Raw genomic sequence first — 25,887 nt, 5'->3', positions numbered from 1 at the left:
TTTAGGTGTAGGTGTATGTTATAGGCTTAGAGTGGAGCCCTGACCAGTAGCATTCGACCTGTTTGTACATATTGAACTGTGTGATCTGAGGCATCTCCAGGGCCTTAGCTGCCACCTTCCGCTTCCTCTGCCACATGTCAGTCACAGTTACCTGAGCTTTCCAGGACCTTTAGGAATTCAGTCCGTCTTCCACTTTTATAGCAGACTTAATTGTCATCTTTTTCTTCATCAAACTCAGTATTACCTTCCTTCAGCTTCTCAAGCTTTCAGACATTGTAAATAACTTCTTCCAAATTAATAGATCCTAGTAGATCCTAGACAGAATTTGTTTGGAGATAACTTTTAGCTCATCGGATTTAACACATTGGTGCTCTCAGGGATTTTTTTGCCCTAGAACAGGTGGCCACTGGAATGAAGACCAAGTCACCACAGAGCTTTCTCTCTTCTTATAAAGCATATGTATGTGTGTATACAAGACTTTCAGTAATATAAGACCCAGTTATATCGGGAACCAAGATCTTTACTTTTAGGCTTTTATATTGGTGGTTATCATTGTCATCCAGAATCTTCAGGCTTTTTACCAGAGGTTTCTTAGGGTGGGTGTTAGAGTATTTTTACTGGAAGGTTTCTCTTTGTTTTAGTTTCCTAGTTGAGAGTAACTGATGACTGGAGGTTATTATCAACTGTATCTTTTATTTAAAAGGACAAGATCCACATGTAGTTTACTGGAGCGCTTCCCAGGTGACTTAGTGGTGAATGATCCACCTGCAATGCAGAGGACGTGGGTTCGACGCCTGACTCGGGAAGATCCCCTGGAGAAGGAAATGGCAACCCACTCCAGTACTCTTGCCTGGAAAATTCCTTAGAGGAACCTGGTAGGCTGCAATCCATGGAGTTGCAAAGAGTCGGACACAACTGAGTGACTGAACACGCATGTAGTTAACTAAAAGTACTTTCCCTCCAGGAATAAGGCCTCATGAAATTATTATTTGTAAAATAGCTAGCTATGTCTTGGATTTCCCCCGCCCCCACCCCCGACTGAGGATGTTTGCTTTTTTGGCAAACTAAGCATACAGCAGTTTTCTTTGCTTAGTTTTTATTGTGTTATAAATAATACATGTAGGTGATATATTTGTAACCTAAGAAAATGGTTATCAAGCAGGAGAGAATGTATTATTATAAAGGAAACAAATGATTAAATTTTAGTTGTAAAAGAATCTGCTACTTCTCTGAAGTAGTTTTACCATATTAGGGCAAATCAGGAATACTCTGAGGAAAGCCAGAGAATATTTGACTGATAGTTAACATTGAGCAAATCTTTAAGAATTCGTTTTCATAAAAAAGGGGAAGAGTTTTTACAGAATTGATAAAAAATAACAGTACACGGTGGTCCTGCTGGCTAAATCCTTCTAAACACAAGAAGAGAAAGTCTCAAGCACAACACAGACAAAATATGCTCAGTGCTAAAATAGAGATGCAGGCAGATTCCTGAAAGAGTTGAGAGAGGGAGGTTAATTCTCTGTAGATGCTCAGAAGAAATTTACTAAAATACATGTTCTTAATCAAATTCTAAGAATTAGATCTGGAGAATTTCCTTTGATATAACAAGAAAGGCTTACTTAAAACCTACAATGTACAATCCTAGATGTACAGTCCTACATCTTAGGATTTTTCCTGTGAGAATCGGTTAACCCTTCTAGTAATCAGTCTTTAACTAACTTAATCAAAATCAAGCTTTAATGACAGAACTTTCACTGCTATAAACCTATTACAACTATACCTGGCTCACTCAACTCTTGCCAGACTCTTCCCTCTCATTAACTTCTCTAGCGCAATCCCCAAAGTTTGAACCCCAAATTCTTTTCCATTTACAGAAAACACAATCTCTTAGGTTCTTAAAATTAGACTAATCTGTCTATTCTAATTTTTCTTACACTTTGTAATAAATGGATTTTTAAGTTAGAATTTTTTATAATTTTGTATTTTTCTTTCACTGAGTTAATAACATTATTTTACCAAGTAGAAGACAAAATCTCTTTTGCAGTACAGATTCACAGTTGAAAAATGCTTCCATGAGAATATAAGATTAGTTTAAGTCTCTCAAGCTGGCATCTGAAAACCCCTGAGAATCCATACATTTCTGGGGTTCCACAGTAATTTTTTTCAACTAGACTGCACATTGTAGTTGGTCTCCATATCCATGGTTCCACATTGGTAGACTTAGTCAACAACCAGATTAAAAATAGAAAAAAAAAAAAAAATCCAGAACATTCCAAAAAGGAAAGCTTGAATTTGCCACTTATTGTCATCTATTTACATACCATTTACTTTGTATTAGGTGTTATAAGTAATCTGGAGATGATTGAGAGTATTTGGGAGGAAGTATGTAGGATCTGTGCGAATGCTGGGCCACACTGCATAAGGGACTTCCTTGAGTGTCCTTTGATTTTGGAATCCATGGGGGTCCTAGACCCAGTGCCCCACAGATACTGAGAGACTGCCATACTCAAGTGTGAGAAGTCCTGAGCCAGTAGCTGTTCCCTCAAAATTTTATGTCACCTTTTTTCTGTTATAAATTATGGTTATGGATGTGCTGCTTTAACATCCTTTCCACATCCTGTCCTGTGCTCCAAGGTAGTAGAAAAGCCACTTAGATACAATCTGAGACTTGCAGCAGGCCCTTCTGATTGATGTGACAGAGACACTGGTGGAAGAGCTAGAAGTACTTTGAAGTCAGCTGGTCCTCCTGGAATTCCAGTGCTCCTAGTTTTGAGAACTTGGTCATGTTAATAGGCTGAGTTTTAATACATCAAATAGGGTAATAATGCCACCCTTGAAGTGTTGTGAGGAATAGAAATAATCAATATGCAATGCCTGACGGGAGTATCTCACGCAAGGAGACAGTTAAAGGTAGATCTTACTGTTACCAGTTCAGTTGCTCAGTCGTGTCCAACTCTTTGTGACCCCATAAGCTACAGCACGCCAGGCCTCCCTGTCCATCACCAACTCCTGGAGCTTGCTCAGACTCATGTCCATTCAGTTGGTGATACCATCCAACCACCTCACCCTCCGTCACCCCCTTCTCCTCCTGCCCTCAATCTTTCCCAGCATCAGGGTCTTTTCCAGTGAGTCAATTCTTCGCTTCAGGTGGCCAAAGTTTTGGAGTTTCACCTTCAGCATCAGCTTTTCAATGAATGTTCAGGACTGATTTCCTTTAGGATGTACTGGCTTGATCTATTTGAAGTCCAAGGCACTCTTCAAGAGTCTTCTCCAACACAACAGTTCAAATGCATCAATTCTTTGGCGCTCAGCTGTCTTTATAGTCCAACTCTTGCATCCATACATGACTACTGGAAAAGCCTGAGCTTTGACTAGACAAACATTTGTTGGCAAAGTAATGCCTCTGCATTTTAATATGCTATCTAGGTTGGTCATAGCTTTTCTTCCAAGGAGCAAGGGTCTTTTAACTTCGTGTCTTCAGTCACCATCTGCAGTGATTTTGGAGCCCCCCAAAATAAAGTCTGTCACTGTTTCCCCATCTGTTTGCCATGACGTGACGGGACCAGATGCCATGATGTTAGTTTTCTGAATGTTGAGTTTTAAGCTAACTTTTTTACTCTCCTCTTTCACTTTCATCAAGAGGCTTACTGTTACAAACAATTATTTATGGACTAAGCTGTAATATCCTAATAAAGTAATGTGGATTATAACTTTTAAGACATATAATTTATATCTTATTTTGTCTATTTAGAAGTATGGTATATGGAGCAAGTAACACAGATTGAAAGCATAAAATTGTGTCAGTACAATCTTAGATGAATTAAAGATGCTACACCCCTGACATAAAGGTCAGCACTTTGGGTCATCCACACATGACCTTTGAGAACAACAGCATTTTAGAGGCTTTCAGCTGCACTTGCCCCGAGCTCGAGGCCTCGGTTCAGTTCAGTCACTCAGTAGTGTCCGACTCTTTGCATCCCCATGAATCACAGCACGCCAGGCCTCCCTGTCCGTCACCAACTCACAGAATTCACACAGACTCATGTCCACGAGAAGTGATGCCATCCAGCCGTCTCATCCTCTGTCGTCCCCTTTTCCTGCCCCCAATCCCTCCCAGCATCAGTCTTTTCCAGTGAGGCAACTCTTCGCATGAGGTGGCCAAAGTACTGGAGTTTCAGCTTTAGCATCATTTCTTCCAAAGAAATCCCAGGGCTGATCTCCTTCAGAATGGACTGGTTGGATCTCCTTGCAGTCCAAGGGACTCACAAGAATCTTCTCCAACACCACAGTTCAAAAGCATCAATTCTTCGGCGCTCAGCCTTCTTCACAGTCCAACTCTCACATCCATACATGACTACTGAAAAAACCATAGCCTTGACTAGATGGACCTTAGTCGGCAAAGTAATGTCTCTGCTTTTGAATATGCTATCTAGGTTGGTCATAACTTTTCTTCCAAGGAGTAAGCGTCTTTTAATTTTATGGCTGCAGTCACCATCTGCAGTGATTTTGGAGCCCCAAAAAATAAAGTCTGACACTGTTTCCACTGTTTCCCTATCTATTTCCCATGAAGTGATGGGACCAGATGCCATGATCTTTGTTTCCTGAATGTTGAGCTTTAAGCCAACTTTTTCACTCTCCTCTTTTACTTTCATCAAGAGGCTTTTTAGTTCCTCTTCACTTTCTGCCACAAGGGTGGTGTCATCTGCATATCTGAGGTTATTGATATTTCTCCTGGCAATCTTGATTCCCACTGTGCTTCTTCCAGCCCAGCGTTTCTCATGATGTACTCTGCATGTAAGTTAAATAAGCAGGGTGACAATATACAACCTCTGGTAAAATAAGCTGAGTCAGTGGATGAGTCCACAGAAGATACAGGAGAGAACCTTGCTGTACCCCTGTCAGTCGGTCTGACTCCACTTCCTGGAAGCAGTGGTGCCCTGACCTTCAGTAGAGGCAGCCCCTGATCCATAAGCCATTAGCATCCAGTACCCACAACAGCTGGGGGAGTGGGGTTAGGGGTGTGGTACCACCCACAGCTCTGGTTTCTGCCACTAGACAAAGCTATCACATTCCTTATGTGGCCTTCTCTGACCTGGTTACCTGGAAAGTTCAAAACTAAAGTTCATATTTAATTGCTTTAACAACTGTAAACCAGGATTATCTAATAGCATCCTGTCTTCCTTTTCTTTGTGATTTTAGCCTATCCTTATCTTTTGGTTTTTGTATTTATTGGGCCAGCAATTTTATTTTAAGTTGGCTCAAATGCTTTTTAGAAGTAGATGAGTCTAAAAGAAAAATGTGTAAATTAAAAGTCAGTTTTATAATTAGAAAAATACCAGTGTTGTCCTCCTTAAAAGTCAGGTAAAACAAATGTTGAATAGAAAAAAAAGTATTTACAATTATAATCCATTTTAATTATCTTAATTATAATTCAATTTAATTAGTTATGCTTTCATATGTACTCAAGAATAAAATAAGCAATAAATATAAATCCAAGGAAGAAACAAATTGCTTTTTTGCAGATGATTCTATTTATAAAACACAATGAAATGAACAAAATTATTGGAGGTAAACAAATATGCAACAAGTTTTGCAAAATTATACGCTATGATGGAAATCCTTGAAAGTCAATAAAGTTAGTATATTCTCAAGTCATATAGCTAAAAGTACAGATGACATTTGCTTAGAAGATATTTTGACCACTCAAAAGGAATGTATACATAAATGCATTCCTAATTCCCATGTGAAATCATATCTTTATTTTAGCTCTTTGATGATGATACCGGAGAGAATGATCTACCAAAAAAATAGGTGTAAAATATTTTAGTCTGTACTTCATATGCACAATTCAAAATTATTTATTCACATGAAAGATAACTTCCCACTTTCTGAGTTATTAATGTATAATGAAGTAGCCTTTCCCCCCTTAACCGTTATGTTACGAACAATAACTAAGCTTAAACGAATAAATTATTAGAAACAGCCTTGTGCAGTGTTTCTTTTGCACGTTGGAAAATCCAGTTTTTATTTTCTTTAAATATTTGAATTACATATAAGATAATCTAACTTTTAAAGCATTCTTTATTCTTTAAAACATTTTCATAACCATTAACTAATTGAAGCAGCTCATTTGTAAAAACATTTTTAACATGAATCAAACTTGAGAAGAAAAAATGACAACTTAAAAATAACCTTTAGCGTTCAAATACTAATCAGTTTGATATTAAATGATAGGGGCAAATCAAAAATGCTACAGGTAAATGAACCTAATCTGGAGAGTCCTCTTGTTAGCAGCCAGAAGAGGGCAGTTCATAAGCATTTTAAAACAGATTCTTTTTGTTTTCACTTAGCTTGTACATAATGCTTTAAAAGTCCTAGAGATTTCAGTTGGGGTTTAGTTTGATTTTGCTTTGCTGTGGTAGCATTTACCAATTTCCTTTATTTCCACCTAATCTTTGAACGCCATATTGTGTGGAGATTATATTTCCTAAAATGTAAAAAATGTCCCCCTCTACTGGGAGGTCACAGTGGATGGGGACTTGGGATTTGGGCAACCTCTGAAACAAATGGACATCTTCTATGCGGAAGGTGCAGTCACACAATGGAAATTGAAAACAGAAGTAAATTACTATGGGGTTGTCAGGCAGAGACGGCAAAAGCAGATGATATCCTGAATTAACACCAGGACAAAGTGCTTTTTATACTTGGCAATTTAGTTCTTTTATGAAGTCCAATTAAGTACCGGTTAGTAAGATGTATGTATCAACAGTTTATCTTTAAGAAGAAAAGGCTGTGAAATAATTGCCTTATTAATATAATCAGAACCTCTTTCTTTTATAAACCTTTAGATATAAAACATGACAATAATGGGAAAATAATGTAAAACAGATATACACAAAGTTTGGCATTTTTGAAAAACTTCATTTTTAAAGTATTTCACATTCTTTGTAGAGCAAGTTAAGCACAATTCTGGTATTTAAAGACAAAAGTCACAGCAGGCACCTAAAAATTCCATGCGCATCACACAGTTTTTCACACATAGTCCTTCAGGCTGTATGCCGAACTGTCCTCTGGCTGTGTGGTGGAGATGGGTGGCTGCTTGCGTGGGTGGAGCAAAGCTCCCGACTTCTTCTTTAGACAGGATGTGCAGAAGATCGTGCCGGAGACCACCAGCAGCACGGCCGAAATGATTCCAAGGTAGACGGCTCCTCCAGGCTCATGTTTGTTGCTTTGTGGAACCGTCAAGTCCAGAAAGTTTGCTATGATCTCCTTCGTGTACCACACAGTCGGTATTAAACCAGAGGTCCCTGCAGACAGGAAACAAACTCCTCCAGCAAAACAAGCATGCCTCTTGGTTTCCGGGTCCCCTCCTAAGCGGGTGCATTCCATCCCCACTGCGGAAGTGCAGATCCCCACGGCAGACAGGATGCAGGCCAGGACCATGGCGGCCCGCGCGGCCTGCTCGTGCCTGGGGCGGGCCAGGACGGAGTACTTCAGGGTGCAGCTGAACATGCCGGTGCTGTACCACGTGCAGTCCATCCACAGCCCTTCCAGCCGCTCGATGGCCGTGATGATGCTGGAGCCCGCATCCATGTTCACCTTCCAGTTGGGCAGCAGCGTGGCTGCGAGGACCCCAGAGACCCCAGATAAGGCCAGGGCGAAAGCCAGGAGCTGGACACCCGCCAAGGCCATGACGTCGCTGCGACCTCTGTCCTCCCAGAAAACCCTGACGGCGCTCGGTCAGAACTGTAGCTGTTTCTGCACAGTAGAAAACCAAGTAACAAAAGGCTGGGGGAAGAAGACAAGATCAGGACTGAAAGAAAGGCACAGACGGAGACTTCCGTGAACAGTGAAAACTGAGAACACACCTGACGAGGCCTCCGCAGGGGACGGACGAAGTCACTGCTTCCCAGGAGAGAAGCTCACTCCAGGCCCCCGGGGCTGCCGTTTCCTGAGTGATTTTGGTCGGGTGGTGCTTGGTGCATGGAGTCAAGGAAGGAGATGTCCACTTTGTTTCTTGATTTAACATATTAAAAAGTGTTTATTGGAGTATAATTAATTTGTACCATGTTATAGCTTCTGCTGTACAGCAAAGTGAATCAGTTATACAGATGTCCACTCTATTTTGGATTCTGCTCCCTGTAAGTCATTACAGAGTACTGAGTAGCATTCCCTGTGCTATATAGCAGGTTCTTGTTAGTTATTTTATATATAGTAGCTTTATTTAAAATTTAAACCCTGCTGAAGTTGTCTTTAGGGTAGGCCTGTACCTTGTTAGGAAATTTAGGCTTTGAATTCCAGCTGTAGGACAGGTGATAAAGGATTTTAATAGTATTACAGGTTTTAAAAACTTTTTTTCTAATTAAAATACTCTGTTGGTAATAAGGAAGAATAGTTTCAACCCATCTGTTAAAATTGATTTATAAATATATATTAGAAAAGTTTTCAATATTTGAAAAATGATTATTTTAAAAATCTGTTAAACACTCTCCTTGCCATTCACATGGCCCAAGTGAATTGTTAAAGGAGAAGAAAGTAGTAGAAAGAACTCAAACTCACTAACATGATATCTCTGATTTCCAAATTGCAAAATCTTTACCTAAGGCATGCCATTGCCTCCCTTCAGGTATAAGTTATTCAAAACTGAAACAATTGAGCCAGTGTCTTTTGCTTCTAAGAATGTGAGATCCTTTCTAGTGGGGACCAGAACTGTTCCCTGACCCAAATGAAGTCTGCTGCAAAACCGGTTATTCTAAACGATTCAGAAGTAGTGACATAGGATCTTGAAAGTACAAAGCAGAAGTAACCACATCATTTGTATTTCAGAAAGTAACAGAAATAATTCACCCTTTTCTTTGCTCCCTCCCTCCCTTGCTGTGTTTTAATCTGACAATATTTACTGCCTTCTTTGAGGAAAACATAATAGTTTCTGAAATACAGCAATACTGACTTTTGTATGTTTCCAAATTAATTTTTGAATGATGTATTAGAATGGCTCTATAATGATTCATGTCTGTTTCACACAAGGCAGTATGAGCTCTGAATCTAATAAAATACCTGGGTCAAATCTTGGCTTTCCAGAACCCCTCTGTGCCTCATATCCTCTTCTGGAAAGTGGGAGGATTATAGTATCTGTATCATGGAGGTAAATATGGTAGTGAAGTTATCTAACCCATGGAAGGTACTCAGTAAACCATAACTGACATTGCTATTAGTATTTTAAAATTTTTATGTCATATGACAATTGATATTTAATGGCATTTGGGTGCTTTTTTTTTTCCTCTTCCTTCCTTAGGCCGATTTCATTCATTTTCATAGGCTCTTAGAGCTGGAGGAAACCATAGCTCTATAATCTTGGCTATCACCGTTGTTTCAGATTAGGACACTTAGGTGCTAGACCGCCTCAGCAGTAGAACGGCAGTGCCCGCTTCCTGCGTCTGCCCCTCTCAGCATCCTCACCCTGTCCGCCTCTACCTACCACAGTAATTCCTGGTGAAACCCTCGTGTGTGCTTCCCGTGGGAAGCAGGGACAATGCCACTGCATCTGGAGGCAAAAGCCACTGTTAATGGTCAAGGTCCCTCACTCCCTTTCTCCCCAAGAGAAAGAGAGACTCCAGAGGGAAGTAATAAGGCAGATGAGCAAATGGCTTAGCTTCAGAGACTCACCGAGGTCCATCATGTCTGGCTCTTGTGAAATATCTACAGTAGTATGACTCCATGCCTGTGTTACCGTGAATATAGTTGTATAGTTCAGTATAGTTATAATAACATTGATTCCCCAAGAGGTTAAATCCTGGGCTGTCTGAATTCGATTGTTCTATTTTTGTTCATAATCTTAAAATGTAAATTCTACCATTTCAGGAGATTTCTCTGAGATTTTGAATTCTTAGAGTCAGTAGCATCAGAGTACCTCGGCTTTGCCTGCCATCCTACAGTTCATTCTTTCTCTGTTTTCCAAATTTCTTTTCATATCTGAGACCAAAATAAAAGTTAAGGTTTCTAGGAAAAAAAAATAAAGCACATGTTTGTGGTTTCATAACAGCTGTTTTCAGGTTTGAGTTTTAACATTTCAGACTCCAGCCAGCTCACTCAATTGCTGCCTTCTCAGACCACTCTCGGCTTAAGGGATTCTTTCCGAGTGAGACTGCTGTTAGCATTCCCTATGAGCATCTCATTTTTTTTTTTTTTTCACTTTGGTTGAGTAACCTTTATGTGTTGATCAGTCTGTGCAGTCTGTGCTCAGCTTCCCAATTATAACTCTCTTCTTCCCATTAACCAATACATTTTATAAATTACAGTGTAACTCAGACTTGCAGACAGCCTGTTCATCTTAATTAACCAGTGCTGGCAGTGATAAATTCCAGATGGCCAAAATCAGTGTAAACAATATGACATTGCATTAAGTTAGCACAGTGCTCACTTACTAGTGAATGTTGGACTCTTAAGTGCGTTCCTCTGCATAAAAAACTTAGAATTCATTCTCCAAAATGAAGGTCACTCTTTTCCTTTCATAAAAATACACTGGCATCTTAGCTATTGCTGTGAAATCTTTTTTTTTTTCCCCCTCTCTGTCTCCAGCCATAAGCATGGTACAGTTTGTGGCCTCTTCTCTCAAATTTCTATCTCATAGAGAATAAAGGCATACTTTGTTTCAGTGGTTGTGGTGGTGAAATACTGTGAAAGTAGGCAAAAGCAGAGAGGTCACATGTAAAAACTTAGTTCTAAATAGCACTCTCATGCTTCCAAAATCTGCTGCATATAGAACAGAACCTAAAATGTTAAATTCATGAGCTATTTCCCAAAGAAATTCTGAACTGGATTTCATGAAAATGTAAAGTCAGTTTTCCAGACAAGATTTATTTATATCAAATCTAGCATTTAAAAACAGCCTTACAACTTATAATTCAACCCAAGTTACACTTGAAGGCCTATATTTAGATCCCCAAGCATTATGGAAGCTTCTCATTTTCCATACCTTTTGTCAGTAGCCTTCAGTATCTTAACTCTCGTCAGTCGTCTTCAGTTGAACCCCAATAAGGTCTGATGAAGAGACACCACATACATGAGGCTCAATTCACAGCTTCTGAATATTAATGATAAAACTCCACCAAGTTAACTTGCAAATAGCAACGAGCAACAGAAATCTGCGAGGTGAAAACTGCTGATGGTGCTGGAAGATAAATACCAGGTTCTCCATCTCATTTTTTGAGCTGTGGGAGAATTAAGACAAGAGAGGCGGGGAAGGGAGGGAGTTGTTGTTACAACAGGATTTGTCGAAACCTGAAAGCTGAAAATGCTCTTGTGTCACAATATACAGAGGAGGAATTATTTGGGCGCTCACAGAAAGACTTTCTTTTCTTTTAATATTATGCTTTAGTCCATAGTTATAATTTATTTTTGAACTTTTATCTATGTTGAGAGATAGTTTATTACTTTGTGTCCCCAATTAAAGAATGTGGTCTGAAATATTTTTAACTAGATTGTGCTTTGCAAATGATAGTTAAGTGAGACTTTCTTTTTATTCTGGTGCTTCGGACTTGTATGAAATCAAGATTCACAAAATTGGTAGCTTTCAGACTAAAACATTCAAAAGACGGGTTTAAATATATATATATATTTTGATAAAAGTAAAAAGGAAATCCAGTACCAGCTGATGACTAGAATCTGATCAGTAAACCTACAAGTGTTTTTTCAGGAAGGGTGAGGGGTGGGTATCCTGAATTTTCTTCTGTTAGCCTTTACACTGAGAAAGATTTCCTAAAGCATAACTTAATAGATTTTAGAAAATGTTGTAAAGAAATTACATTGAAATAATGTGACAAAACATTCCAGGTGAAACCAAAAGGCAATACTGAGGTGCTAGGCCATGAATAAGGAGACGGACACGTTCCATCTTCATCTGCTTTGGGTTCCCATTGTTTTCTACCTCAGTAATTTTAATTCTACAAGCTGTGCATTTATAACCATTATGAGAACGGAGGATAATTTTACGTATGGTTGGATGTTTAAATTTTTACTACTGCTAATGGCCATGTTAGATGTTACTCATTTCTTTAAAAAGCAGTGACTAACAATGCATGTTTCAGTTATCTGGATCTTTCTAAGTTTTTGTTGGTTGGTTTTAATCTTCTCTAAGTCTGGCATTTAGCAAGATATGTATCGTTTTCTCCTGTTTGAAGTCGAATGTCTCTGCATTTGTTTTTTAGCCATAGTGTTGTAATTCTGATACATAAACTTAACTTCCTTCTTTGATTTCACGGAGATATATAAGCAGTTCTTCGTGTGAGTGCTGGAAGGAGTAGAGCTGCCTCTCAGGCACTGACCCTCGCAGCGTGGCTGTCACTGCCGTCGGGAGTCCACCAGATGCCTTCAGTGTCTCGGCTTGTTCCGCTCCTTGTGTGGTTGGTGGCTGTGCCCGCTCACCTGTGCCAAGGCTGACTGGGGGCTGGCGGAGGGTGGGGCCGGGGACTGCCGCCCGCATAACACAGCCGCCTGAGGGTAAATGGCTTAAGCGTGCTTTAATGTACCTTGCGGTTTTTTGTTTTTTAAGTAGTTTGTTTAGTTGTGGCCGCAGTGGGTCTTTGTTGCTGAGCGTGGGCTTTCTCTGGCTGTGGCCGGTGGGGGCTGCCCTTCATCGTGGCGCTCGGGCTCCTCACCGGGCGGCTCGTCTTGCTGTGGAGCGCGTGGGCTCTAGGGCAGGCAGGCTTAGGCTTCAGTAGCCGTGGCACTGGGGCTTAGTTGCTCCACAGCATGTGGGACCTTCCCAGGTCAGGGATCAGACCTGTGTCGCCTTCACTCGCAGGCAGATTCTCGACCACTGGACCACCAGGGAAGTCCCTGTACTTGAGTGTTTTCAAGAACTTTTTGATTTTTCTTCTGTCTTGATGAGGACACTTATCCTATAATGTGTTAACTGCCTGTTCTCCCACCCCCAGCCACGCCTCAGTGTCTCGGGATCTTAGTTCCCTAGCCAGCAATCAAAACCTCGCCCCCTGCATTGAAAGAAAGCACAGAATCTTACCCACTGGACCACCGGGGAAGTCCCTTAACCACCTGTTTTTAAAAGGAAAACTTCTGAAATGTAAATAACTTTCATTAACTATAGGCCTTTAACACAAGGCAGAGTGTCTTATATAAAGGAGGAGCCAGAGGGACTTCCCTGGTGGTCCAGAGGTTAGGATTTGGTGCTTTCACTGACATGGCCCAGGCCGGTTCAATCCCTGGTTGGGGAACTAAGATCCCACAAGCTGCACAGTGAGGCCCAAGGAAAAGGAGCTAGAAAGTGAAAGTGAAGTTGCTCAGTCGTGCCCAACTCTTTGCGACCCCATGGACTGTAGCCTACCAGGCTCCTCTGTCTGTGGGATTCTCCAGGCAAGAGTACTAGAGTGGGTTGCCATTTCCTTCTCCAGGAGATCTTCCCCACTCAGGGATCGAACCCTGGTCTCCCGCATTACAGGCACATGCTTTACCATCTGAGCCACCGGGGAAGCTCAGGGAAATGTAATTCATTGACATAATTATCCACTGCCAAAGTAGAGAGTACAGAGAAATCTTTTTAAATCCAGAGGCTTCTCTAGGTAAACCTTATCTTTGTTTATCTTAGTACATCTCTCTTCCCAGCCCTTCCCCACTGAACACCCAAGTTTTGTATATCCAGCTGGCGACGTGACTCACTGATAGACGTCTCAGATCTGTCAGGGACAGGACTGAACTCCTGATCTTCCCCACAGCAATTCTCCCCAGTTTCCCAGTGTCCGTTAACAGCAAACGCATCCCTGGATCTTAAAAGCATCCTTTGTTTCAATACCCAATATCCATTCAGTCAACAAATTCCTTTGTTCCAAAACTTGAAAAAAAATCAAGAAACCTAACCACCTCTGAGCCCCTCTCCTGCTTACTCTGGCTTAAGACCTTTAGAATGTAAACCTCACAAGGGCAAGGATTTCCTGCTGTCTTGTTAATTGCCAGTGCTGCGCCAGGAATGGTGCCTGGCTTATTTTCAAGGTGTGATATTCGTTGAATGAGTTCAGAAACTGATTTTGAGTATATAAAATAACAATAATACATTACCTTTACATGGTTAAAAGTGTAATTTTTAAATGAGACTGTCAGTAATTTTGCAACTCTTTAGTACTGTCTGAGGTAATATGGTATTTAATTTTTTTTATATTTGGCTGCGCTGGGTCTTTGCTGCGTGGGCTTTCTCTAGTTTCATTGAGCAGGGCGGGGGGATGGGGGGGCTTCTCATTGAGCTCATTGAGTTGGCCTCTCTTGATGTGGAGCATGGGCTTTACGTGCATGAGTTTCAGTGGTTGTGGAACACGAGCCCAGTTGCTCAGCGGCATGTGGAATTTTCCCGGACCAGGGATCAAACCCGTGTCCCCTGGATTGGCAGGCAGGCTCCCATCCACTGTACCACCAGCGAAGTCCTGGTATTTAATTCTTAAACCAAGTCTGTGAGAGAGAAGAAATCATCTCACTTTTAGAGGTGAGAAAACTAAGTTCCTGAGAAGTTACGTAAGGTCCATAAAATGAGTAAGTAGCAGGAATATGGGATTCAAGCCCGGAATACTGTGATTTTTGAAGCTCTGTACACACAGCCCTGCCCCGTCCCATTTAGAACAGAATGTGTCTTCAAGTCTCATTATAACATGAGTTGCTCCTTTCTGTGGTGGTCTGGGTTAAGCTCTGGAAACGAATGAACCCTGACACCTCTGTGGCCTGAAATAGAAACATTTGCTTCTCACTCACGCCAAGTCCACAAGTGACTCAGCAGTACCAATTGTTTTCTTTAAAATGTTTTCATTTATCTGTTTTTTAAGAAAAAATGACATGTGATTCCCTTGGTGTATTTTTCTCAGTGACAGTATTCTGGACATTCAGACAAGCTTTTGTTTAAAGAATCAGTCGTTTGACTGAATGTTGGAGAAGAAATAGGGATACCAAGCCTTTGTGGGAGGCAGTTCTCCAGACCTGTGTGGCTCACTCCTGCCCACACAGGAGATCATCCCGCTTTGGAGAAGCCCTGGGGCCCTCAGTGTGTTTAGAATACCGCCCACTTAATTCCAATGGAAAGTAGAGGTTCTGATTTTTTTTTTTTAAGTGTCTTTTCTCGTTTATTTTCTCTTCAATCTTAAAAAATAATTTAAGTTTAGGTTAAGATTAAGATAGTTTACCTGTTCCAGTCCCACAAATTTAAAGTGACTGACTTAATCCTAAAAGAATGTTTCTCTTCTTGACTCCATCATGGAATATTAACATTATCAGCTCTGAGCACAATCAGTGTTTTATTTGCCTCCACCTTTATGGTCATTTTCTTTAAAATAATGCTTTAGACTGCCCTGAACACTTGATCCTTTAGAATTGGTGGTTTGTAGACTAGTCGATTACAGTGAGGACTGTGTTTAAATGAAGATAACTGTTCTCTGGTTACCGTGTGCTCCCGAATGTCTAATGAGGCCACCCGGCTCCACAGCTCTGTGCGACTCAGACACGTTTCTGATGTGGCTTACGCTGCCATTTCTCTGTTATTTACTACCTTATTTTTCCAACATTTTGTTGCTCCTTTTAATGTCTTCATGTGAAAGGATCTTGAGGATTTGCTTTCTGTGTGTTTATCACATTATTTTAGAATATTAAGACAGTCTTTGGATTTTGCAGTGACACCTGGAGATCAACCTGTAAGTATGTGTTGTTTGCTTTGCATGTTATTTTGAGAACCAGGACTTTTTTTTGAACAACATCCTCACTTGCTGGTAGTGTCTCAGGTTGTGGCCTGAGCGCCCCTCGTCCCGGCCTGGCTCTCAGCTCACCGGCCCTCCTCCTCCTCCCCTTTGCCTGCCTGCCTTGTGCTTCTCCCTCTCTGCCCACTGGGTCTCCTGCGTTTCAGTCCTGGCCCACGCTCGGCCGTCCTGGGTGGGTTCGTGTGGACTTTGTGATATTGCCAAACTAGAGAGCTTATGTCAGTTGCCATCATTTCTCTTTATTTATTGTTATACCTCTGGTTACATACATAGGAGGTCCCCCCAGACTCTGTGAGTTAAACTAGTAAAATCAGCATGTGAAGGAAGAGATCCGGTAGCTATGGAATTCGTCTTTACAAAGACAGTCTTTCAAGTCAGAAACCGGAAGAGCAGGACAGCGTGAACACAGAGTGCACCTCCGCCAAGGAGAGCGGGTCTGGGTGGTGAGAGCACAGGGGCTGGGGGAATCCGGCGCCCTGTGCCCTGTGCCCATGCGCGGCCAGGTCCTCAGGCGGAGCCCCAGCGGCCGTGGCGGCAGCATCATGCAGGAGCCTGCTCCTGCCCCGTGCCTCTGCAGGCCCTCTCAGCGTAAGAGCTCGCACCTAGGGTAGTTTTCTTAGGGAGGGAGTGTGCTGACGAGTCAGCTTGCATGCCTCTTTGACAGTTGTGACTCATTATGAATTAGTAGATTTGCATCCACGTTCATTTATCCGTCTTCTCAGTATAGTGATGGAAATATTTATAGCAGCAGCTATTACTGGTGAGTTTGTATAGATTGAAGCCACCCCCAGGGAGCTGACTGATTCAGAGGTGCTGGAGTTTCTCTGGAGCCATGAAACAAAACCAGAGGTCAGGCCCTGGCCGCAGCCCAGCCCCTAGCAGGGACCTCCTCCGTTCCCAGGTGCCTCCAGGGGATGTTGTTACACAAACACTGAAGTCATGGTTTGTGGAAAAGGTTGTGGTTTTAGAAAGGTGTTTTCCCTGTGATCATTCGGTACCTCCAAGTTAAGGATAACAGAATATCCTAATCCGGTATTTGTGCGTCCTTGTCCCTCTTGTATTTGTTTAAAATTAAGCGTTCGCCTCCCCAAAATTGTGCCCTTCCTTGGGACCAAGAAACCCTCATGTGTCTTGTTGTTGCTGGTAGGCCTAATTTACATACATACTTGTATTTACGTAACACCCCCAGTAAAAAGCCCTCTCTCTCCTCTGCCCTCACTTTGGCTGCCTCTTAGGTTTCTTTCTTACCGTGCCCTCAGCTCACTCACTTTTCTTACATGCTTATGGTCCCAGAGTAAACACTGTGACTGTTTAAAATCTGTTCTTTTTTTTATCATTCTAAGAAGGAAAAGAGAGGGAAAACACTCAGGCATTCGCCAAACTAGTAACTGTAATATCACAGGCAGTAGTGACCGTGACCACTACCCTTCTTGGGGGAAGGTACAGCCGCAGGGCCAGGACATTCTGACGGAGACATGTGCATGGGAACCCTGAGGGAGTGAGCCAGCACCGGTTAGGGAGGAACCAAGCATCCCCAGGGTGCTCACCCGACTCTCATTTCCCCTGACGCCGAATGTGACCCTCCTACCTCAGATCTCTGTGCCCTTCCTACCGTCTACACGAATCTGTCTGAGACAGTCCTGCCTTGAAGGCCGAATCCTTGTGTTGTTTCTGGAGTCTGATTATTCCCTGTAGGTCACTTTGTTCGCATCATTCCCTCTGTCCTCTCCCAGTTGTGGTCATATCTTGGCTAAGTGAACTGTAACTTCCTAAGCGTTTTTCCTCTCCAGTGGCTGATCCTTTAATGGTCCTGAACACCATGGGAGCTGCTGAAGACCTTTTCTTAGATAATGGCCAGTATTGTTTCTGTACCTTTCCGTGGGGTAGTTGTTGAGCTCTTTGACATGTTAGGATGATCATCTCAAAGTCAGAAACAGAGCTGTACAGTCTTCAGTGTCCCCTGGACCGTGCTGATTGAGGATCTGAGCTGGCAATATCTGAGGTTTAGTAGCTTCTTATCCCAGACTTCCCATGAGGCCGAGGTGCTGCTCTGAGCCCATAACCACTCACGTCCTAGACACGCTGGCGTGGGAAGAGGGACACCCGCCTCCAGCCTGCTCATGTTGAGAAGCAGAACCTCCACTTTGTGCAGCATTGACCTTACGGTGGGTTGGAGAGGCAAATATCTAACGTCGTAAACGCTCTCTAATTTGAAATTCCAGTAGGTCGTTTTAGTATACTGGCCGGCTGAGTTTGGAAAGGGACTGGCAGCATTTAGCTGCCTCTAGGGCCCACGTGCTGACTTCTTTTTTGGAATCAAACCCTTTAACAGACTTAAAACTCAGGCAGGGAAGTTTAATGGTTGTAATTTTAAATAAGCGTTCATTTATAAGTAAAAAGCATTTTTGAATCTATTACCATAGTTACCAAGTAGCTTTCCTGTGGTTCTACAGAAAATGGGCTCCATCCTACAGCATGACTCTGAGAAGTGTGTTTGGAGGCAGGTATAGAAAAGAAGGTGGTGTAGGTCTCCCAGAGAAGCAAGACACGTTGCTGGAAGAGCCTTTTTGCCTGAGTTTTCTGTGGTCCTCTGCTAAATAGTGACTGTATTTGATTGTGAGTGGAGATTTCATCTGAAACATACTATTAGCCAACTTAACTGGGTATCAAAGTTATATTCAAACTTTAGAAGTCTACTGCTACAGTTTATATGGAGTGCTGCTCTATTTATACTGGGTTTTAAACTTTTTAAAAACTAAAAAACAGACGTTGCCTGTATTTGTAAATACCAGCTATATCTCAAAAGAATAATATCAGGCAAATAAAGATGAGGCCACATTTTTAATTCCAAGGATTGTAGGAGTGGCAGTTTCTTCCTGGAAGGAAGGTCGTGTCTTTTGGTCGTAATAGTATTTTGAACATTAGAGTTTTGATAATATTTTGTGGGTTTAGGGTTGGGTAGGGTTTAATTTTATCTCAGTTTACTAAAAAATTATTTTCTCTGGAGACTGGCAGGCTGCTCACTGGAAGAATCCTTTCAGAACTAATTTGGAAGGATTGCATTGAAAGGGTTCAAGGGGCTGAGTCATAGAGGGTTGGCAGAATGAGTAGTCAGGACAGGAATGCCAGTGAGCGCAGGTGGTAGAAAGGGGTGAGCGACGTCAAGAGAACGATCTAGGACAGCTGAGTTCACTTGATCCCCAGTCCCGTGTGCTCTCCCGTGCCTCTCTCCTCTGTGTTGACCACAGGCCTCTCTGGGGTGCCCGGATCCTGTTCCGTGGTGTTCTTGAGAAGCTCTAAGGAAAGTCCTGGCCTTTTAGCTGAAACACTTAGTTTCCTACAGGAAAGGAAGTACATATTAGTGAACTTGGAGAAACACATAGAGCACAATTTGAAAAAAACTGTTAAAATTTAATAAGAACATTGAGATAGTCACTCTGCAGTGGAAGAATAACTGTTTCACCCAAGGCATATAATCGACACTGAAACAGTGTGAAGATGGACATTTTAGGGAGCGTTTTCAGGTGCAAAGTCTCTCCATTGCCAGCTTTCACTCTCCAGCTTAGAACATTCTCAGCATTTGCCAGCCTCAATGATGGGGGTGGGGGTAGGGGGTGCGCAGGGAGGTCAGCAGGGTGGTTCCAGGCGGCTCAGACCCCACCTAGCAGAAGAAACATCTCTGGCACCTCTGAAAGCACATCCAGGTTGGTCCTCTTGGGTCTTTCTCATCCACACATCCTGACATCACGTGCGAATACTTTTCCTCCACCTAAAAACAAACAACAAAAGTTGCCCCATCCTTATATATTACAGGCCCATTTGAAGGAATAATTTTGTAGCCACAAGGATATTTAGGAGCATGTCTTCCCGAGAGAACGTGATAACCCCTGTGAGTTTTAAAACATAGGATTCCTTTTGACAAGTAGTGGTATGGCCCATACTTCATAAATTGCTGGACTTTCTTAGCCTCTGTAGAGTGTATGATGTTCTAAGAAGCAGGTTTAGCGATAATCCCTTAGAGACTGAAGCTTTTGTAAATTACGAGTAGACTTCCATTTCCTAGACCACGTCTCTGTCAGGCTTTTATGTGTGTCGTAGCTGCTTTGACTCTATTTCCTCTCCTAGTCTTTACTTTCAGTATTTTTCTAATGTTGTTTTGAATATATCCTTGTGAACCACTGTGAGTCCATTTTTAGAAAAGGGATATGCCTGAGAAGTTTTATTTTCTGATAAAGAATCTCAACAGCTGGTAGTAGCTTAACACTTAAACAGTAGTATTTTTGGTGGTTTCCATTCCATTTGGTTCCTGCCTGTGCCTCGTGGGACATTTAAAGTTATTAGCAGAAAGTTCTGTGGCCATGCAAACAACGAGCATGAATTCAATCCAGCTGATTAATCAGTGTCTGTATCCGAAAGAAGTGGTGTCCTAATTGATGTTCTTTCTGGGGAGTTTAGAGCTGAGTGGTCCCTTGGGGGCCCCATCTGCCACGTCTCTGGCTTTTGAAGTCCAGCCTTATACGCGGAACTGCTGCTGCAGCTTATTTTTCACTCATTCAAAAGCTAAATATTGTTATGCTGTTACCTGCCTACAAACTTTAAAGATTACTTGGATTAATCGTAAATGGCCATTGTGACTATTCTAAAATTAAGTGACTATTAAGCACAGGCCTAGTGGCTGGCATTACAGAACAGATGCAGCCAACTGGGAGTTCCCGGAGGCAGCTCAGAGGCGAGTGTAGCATCCTGGAGGAGATCCACCCTCCTGCGCTACACGAGGATAAACCGTTTAATGTACTGCACCAGGCGGTAAAATGCTGTGTGTTTTCTGGCAATGAAGGTGGACTCGGGGGTGGTGCACTTCACCCCACTGACCCGGCCCAGGATCGAGCAGCCCTTCAAGCTGGTGGAGAAGGTGGTTCAGAATGCCTTTCAGTTCCGAAGGAAATACTGCCATCGAGGGCTCGGGTAAGAATGTTTTTTCCTGCTCGGTAGCACTTTTTACACACTCCTCAATCACCTTCCAAGATTAAGAACTAATGTTTTTATGATTGTTCAAACTGCCTGTAAATATTACTCTTAGTTCAGATCCTGCAATGAACAACCTTTGACAGCCACTGAGGAGAAAGCAAAACGTTGTCTTAACCGCAGATGCCACTGGGAGGTTTTGTTTGGTCATAAGTACAAACTAAAACTGACATCACACAGTTTACAGTGAGCCTGTACTGGGAGGTCATGATTTCACTCAGGACTCAAACCGTCTGATCTGTTGTAACTCGACACTTCTGCCACTACACGTGGTGTTTTCTCCAACATGAGAAAATTCCCTAATTCTCCGACCACCACCTGGGTGTCATGCAATTTAATTCAAGTGATAATTCACTGCCTGGCATTAACGCAGCCCCTCAGCTCAGTGCCACCAGGCTGTCCCCACTTCAGACACTAGTAGCGAGTCTCAGGTTGCTGCTGGTATTTTCTGACTGGCTATAAATTGGCCGTTTCCATGATCTCGTCCATCTTCAGCCTCAATAATCTCTAGAATGGCTCATAGTACACTTACCTTCATGTATTGGTTTTAAAGGCTGTAACTCAGGAACTGCCAGAGTTGGAGGAGAGGCCCAGCACGTGGTTTGGGGGTGGGATGCCCTCTCGAGGTTTCTTACCTCCCAGCACCTCGTGTGTTCACCAGCCTCGAAGCTCTCCTAACCCTATTATTTGGGGGTTTTATGAAGTTCATTACCCAAGCAGGACTGAGTAAAGCCTTGGCCGCTGGCGATCAAGCTCCGTTTTCCAGCTCTTCTCTCCTCAGACATGCAGAGTGGTGCATCCTTCAGTCACATAATTGAGTCCCCTAGCCTGATGCTCTCCAGGGGCCACCAAGAATCACCTCGTTAGCACAGAACTCAGGTGTGATCAAAAGGGGCTTGTTATGAATAACAATGTTCCTGTCACCCCCTACTCAGGAAATTCCAAAGATTTTAGAAGCTCTGTCTCAGGAACCTAGGATAGAGACCAAATATGTGTATATCTTGTATCACACACTAAGTGGGTTTTTTAATGCCCTCTTTCTACCAGGTTGCTATATCTTGAAGATTTTAAGGACATGTTTAAAATTAGGAAGCAAAGATAACTTCTGAGTAGCCAGAACAACGTCTGGAGTATCCATGAGATCCATGTGTATCTGTTTTCATTAACAGAAAGCTCCTGTGTGTGAGCCTGAGAGGCCTCAAGGTCACCAGTGATGCTTGATAGCCAGTGACAGGAAAACAAGTGACTAGGTCCACATAGTCTAAGAAGGCAGGAAAGCAAATGTGTGTTTTTAAGATATCCACCTAATACAGTCAACTGTAGTTCTTTACATCAGTTTAGCTTTAGAGGCATATACTATTTTCCAGGGCTTCCCAGTGGCGCTAGTGGTAAAGAACCTCCCTGCCAACGCACGAGATGTAAAGAGACACAGGTTCGAGCCCTGGGCCAGAAGGATCCCCTGGAGGAGGGCATGGTAGCCCACTCCAGTATTCTTGCCTAGAGAATCCCATGGACAGAGGAGCCTCTCGGGCTACAGTCCATGGGGTCACAGAGTCGGACATGACTGAAGTGACTTGGCACGCACTATTTTCTAAGAATAGCTAGCTCCATTTCAGTTCTCTCTTTCTGGTTTTGTGAAGAGTCCCCTTAGCATGTGAAATTACTTCAGGCATAGCTGGACAGCTGCCTCCTGAAACCACTGGAATCCACAGACCCACCCTTGAGGCTCTGACAGGACAGGTAGAATCCTCAGCCTGCCGTTGGCTGGCTCTAGTTAGGCCAGTGCTCACGCTCACCAGGAAGTTACTACTTCTCTAGTTGGTGATGCCACTGGCTATCCTGGTACCATTAGAGTGAAGGCAACCCTCTGGTTCGCCGCAGTGGCCCCCCCCCCCCCCCCCCCCCCCCCCAGGGTGCTCTGCCACAAGTCGGACACAAGCTGGAGGTCAGGGAGGGGGGAAAAAAAAAAAATCACACAAAGTACATCCTACGTGTAGCAGTCCTGGAACAGGCCTGAGCCCAGAGTTGGCCCTAGCGTTTCCAAGACAACCCCCAGCTAAGGAATGAGCTCCTTTCAGGTCACACATGCCGCCCCCTGTGCAGAGATGGACCAAGTCTTATGACGCCACACAGCAGTCTCAGATCACAGAAATCATGATCAGACCCCTGCTTGCCACGAAGCTGAACGCAGACAACTCACCCTGAACATGTGGGGACCTGGCGTGCCTGGTTGAGAAGACCATCAGCCTATGAGAAAGCTCGATCTCCTCTTGCCACGCCGTCTTCCAGGCCCTTTGAGACAAGTTCTGTTAAACCTCTGAGAAGAAAACAGAATCCAGGTGTAGCTTTGCAATATTTCAGTCAGTTTCACTATTCACTTTAAAACAATAATCTGATTGTTAGATGAAATTTACAGTTTATACTTGAGTCAATTTTAAAGATGCTTCAGTTAAAGAGGAAAATAACTTTCTATTTTCACATGTTTTCTAACTTTAGGCTGGTAAATTCAAGTGACAGAGAATCAAAACCACCAGAAATAATATGCAGTTTTTATATTTAAAATGTGAGGCACAAACTTGTATTTCTCTGAGAATGCAGCAGAGCATATGATAAATTTCCCTTAAAGATTTTTCTCACATTGTCAGATTAGCTCTGCCCTCAGTGGGGGGGTTCATACCTGTTGCTGGTGGTGTAAGCAGAGCCTCCTCCATGGGCTTGGGGCCCGCAGGTCACTGCAGAGGCTCCTCTTCCACTCCCTAATATTGTCGGAACCATGCCGTTTTCAAAGGAGGGGAGAAGGAAGCAGCATCATTTGTAGAATTTAAGTGAAATCTGATTTTTTGTCCTCTTCCTTTCAGAATGTTATTCCCTGAAGCTCAGCGATTAGAAAGCACGGGAAAACTGTTAGAGTCGGCAGATGTGGACCCGACTCTCCGACCTACCCAACTCACTGTCTCACACTTTAAGAGCCTCTGCGATGTGTACCGAAAAATGTGTGATGAAGACCCACACCTCTTTGCTTACAATTTCAGAGAAGAACTTAGGCAAAAGTCAGAAAAAAGAGGATGACAAGGAGAGCTGCAGACTGTAGCTGCTACTTCAGGGGCTGCCAGCCTGCCAGGTGCTGAACTTCTCATATGTGCTCACGGCTGTGACTTACTCCCCTTTTACAGCTTGGTAAAGAGAATAAATATCAAGTAAGATACAGTACAAGCTTTAATATACATATATATACTGCATAGATGTGACATGTTTAGTATAAACAGCGTCTATTACAACCTTACAAAAATGAAGTATCTGCACACTGTACCCCTAACCCACATTAGAATAATTTAAATATGCTTTAAATAAAGTGAAACCTAATAGTTGAAAGTACTGGAGAAAAAATGACCTTTTAAAAGCTATTAATCACAACTTCCCCACTTTTTTCTACATAAATTAGAATGCATTCGTCTTAAGGATTCTAAATCATTTTGATACCTGCTCAAAAGGGATATAAACTAAGTAATTTACAAATTCTGACCAGTTTAAGCTAGTTTTCTGATCCACAATAAATTAAAATAACTTAAGTCTTTACAGCTATTTGTGGGAAAATGTATCCTGCACAAAACCTAATGAATAGTGTTTCTGCAATTTTCATTTCGCCACCAGTTTAAAAGTGAAACCAGCAATGTAACCCATATCTGGGTTGGACTGTGCTAGGACTTTCCATGGCTCTCTGTTTCATAAAAGCACTCTTCGTTGACAACCGACGTTAAGCTCTGGACACTGAATTCTCGCTCGAGGACAGAGCTGAGATCAAGGTTGGCGTTTCCAGGATGACTGTCCAGGGACTGGTGACGCGTCTGCGCCTTCAGCAGGGTGCCCCTGTCCCGCTTGGTGCTGTTAGCCTTGCGTTTGATGGCGCAGAAGTGCCCCCGCACCAGCTTGGGCTGCCCATCCTTGACGGGCGGCTCTTCAGCCGGGTGAGCGCCGGGGTCCTCAGAGATCCTCAGTCTCTGGAACTGGATCTCGATGTCTTTGGTGGGGCTGCCCTGCCTCTGAGCCTGGGGGTAGTCGTCCTCGTCGTCGCTCAGAATGTCGCTCTCTTTGATGAGACTGTCGGAGAAGTCGGCCAGGCCCGAGTGGGGGTGCTGCCGGGTGTCCTGCCTGCTCCCAGCAGGGGGGCAGCCGCTGCTCTGGGTGCTGCTGCTCAGGCTGCCCTCGTCCGAGTCCAGGGAGCTGCCCTTGCCTGGCTCCCCCGGCCACTCGCTGCTGGAGGAATTCTTAAGGACTTTTAAGGACCTGGATGAAGCTGCAATGAGAAAAGCACACGTTCCCTTATGACAGAGGAACTGATTCTGCGATGTGTCAAGTTTTTGGAGGTTAGGAGAGTTAACATCTTAATTAAAATTTTTTCATCTCACTTCAGTTACCAACTGTCCTGGGACTTGAGCAAAAAAAAAAAAAGTAGATACTGCAAATATGGACCTTTTTTACTTATATGTAGTTGAAATTTTAAGTTGGGGAATTTGGCATTTTTGGATGATCAGTTATCAGAACTTAATTATTGAGATAGAGTAAGTTATGAAGTGTCATAAGGGCTAGGATTCTTATTTTGCTAATGAATAAATTTAAAAGTTAGTGGCTAATCTAGGTCCTTTCTTTTACTAAAGTACTTTGTAGTTTCAGAACTAAGATTACATTCTTTCTCTGCCCACCTTCCCACCTGTTTATTTCCATTGCTGCTCAGGTAAAGATTGAAAAATGCTCTTTTTCTCATGAGAACTGTCTGTTGGATTTCTCATCAGCTTTGAGATTTAACAAGAATACTGAGTTGCACACACATGTATTTGTGTTTAATTCCTCTCTCTCGGGTTGAAAGGAAGAGGGGGAGTTCAGTTGTGTTTCTGCAGATAGTAGTATATTTTTGATGGCTGTAGCTTATTTTGCCAGTGGAGGAAAAAACAGAAAATATATGGTAAATCTGAAGAGGTCAAACTACCAAAAATAAAAGAGATACATTTTGCAAGACTAAAAACTAGATCAGTGATATTAACAAAATAGCTATATAGAAAGCTGAAAGTTTAAAAAAACAAAGTTTAAGAGCAGCAGGATTTGGAATGTTTATCTATACAGT

At 42.6% G+C, this 25,887-nt stretch overlaps 3 protein-coding genes across 3 annotated transcripts in view; 1 reads left to right on the top strand and 2 right to left on the bottom strand.

Annotated features, from left to right (window-relative positions):
• The window catches only part of TFB1M (transcription factor B1, mitochondrial), a 61,092-nt gene extending 35,670 nt beyond the window's left edge, over positions 1–25,422 (top strand). The window contains exons 6-7 of the mRNA XM_040238733.1: positions 20,581–20,708; positions 23,627–25,422. Of these exons, the coding sequence (XP_040094667.1) occupies positions 20,581–20,708; positions 23,627–23,837 (339 nt within the window). The 3' untranslated portion in view covers positions 23,838–25,422. The remainder of the gene's footprint in view (positions 1–20,580; positions 20,709–23,626) is intronic.
• CLDN20 (claudin 20) lies at positions 5,234–7,782 on the bottom strand. The gene has a single exon (XM_040238734.1). The coding sequence runs from the start codon at positions 7,690–7,692 to the stop codon at positions 7,033–7,035; it is 660 nt and encodes a 219-aa protein (XP_040094668.1). The 5' UTR covers positions 7,693–7,782; the 3' UTR covers positions 5,234–7,032.
• Positions 23,967–25,887, bottom strand: part of TIAM2 (TIAM Rac1 associated GEF 2) — a 115,387-nt gene continuing 113,466 nt past the window's right edge. Inside the window, exon 26 of the mRNA XM_040238728.1 lies at positions 23,967–25,062. Within this exon, the coding sequence (XP_040094662.1) occupies positions 24,467–25,062 (596 nt within the window). The 3' untranslated portion in view covers positions 23,967–24,466. The remainder of the gene's footprint in view (positions 25,063–25,887) is intronic.

The sequence above is a fragment of the Oryx dammah genome, unplaced genomic scaffold (assembly GCF_014754425.2).
Source record: "Oryx dammah isolate SB20612 unplaced genomic scaffold, SCBI_Odam_1.1 HiC_scaffold_4, whole genome shotgun sequence".
Lineage (NCBI taxonomy): Eukaryota > Metazoa > Chordata > Mammalia > Artiodactyla > Bovidae > Oryx > Oryx dammah.
Note: the sequence above shows the minus strand (reverse complement) of the source record. Positions and strands in the feature narration are given on the sequence as shown.

Bases quoted from the DNA above. Each gene is read 5' to 3' on its own strand.
- CLDN20 (XM_040238734.1), bottom strand. From the start codon at position 7,692: ATGGCCTTGGCGGGTGTCCAGCTCCTGGCTTTCGCCCTGGCCTTATCT.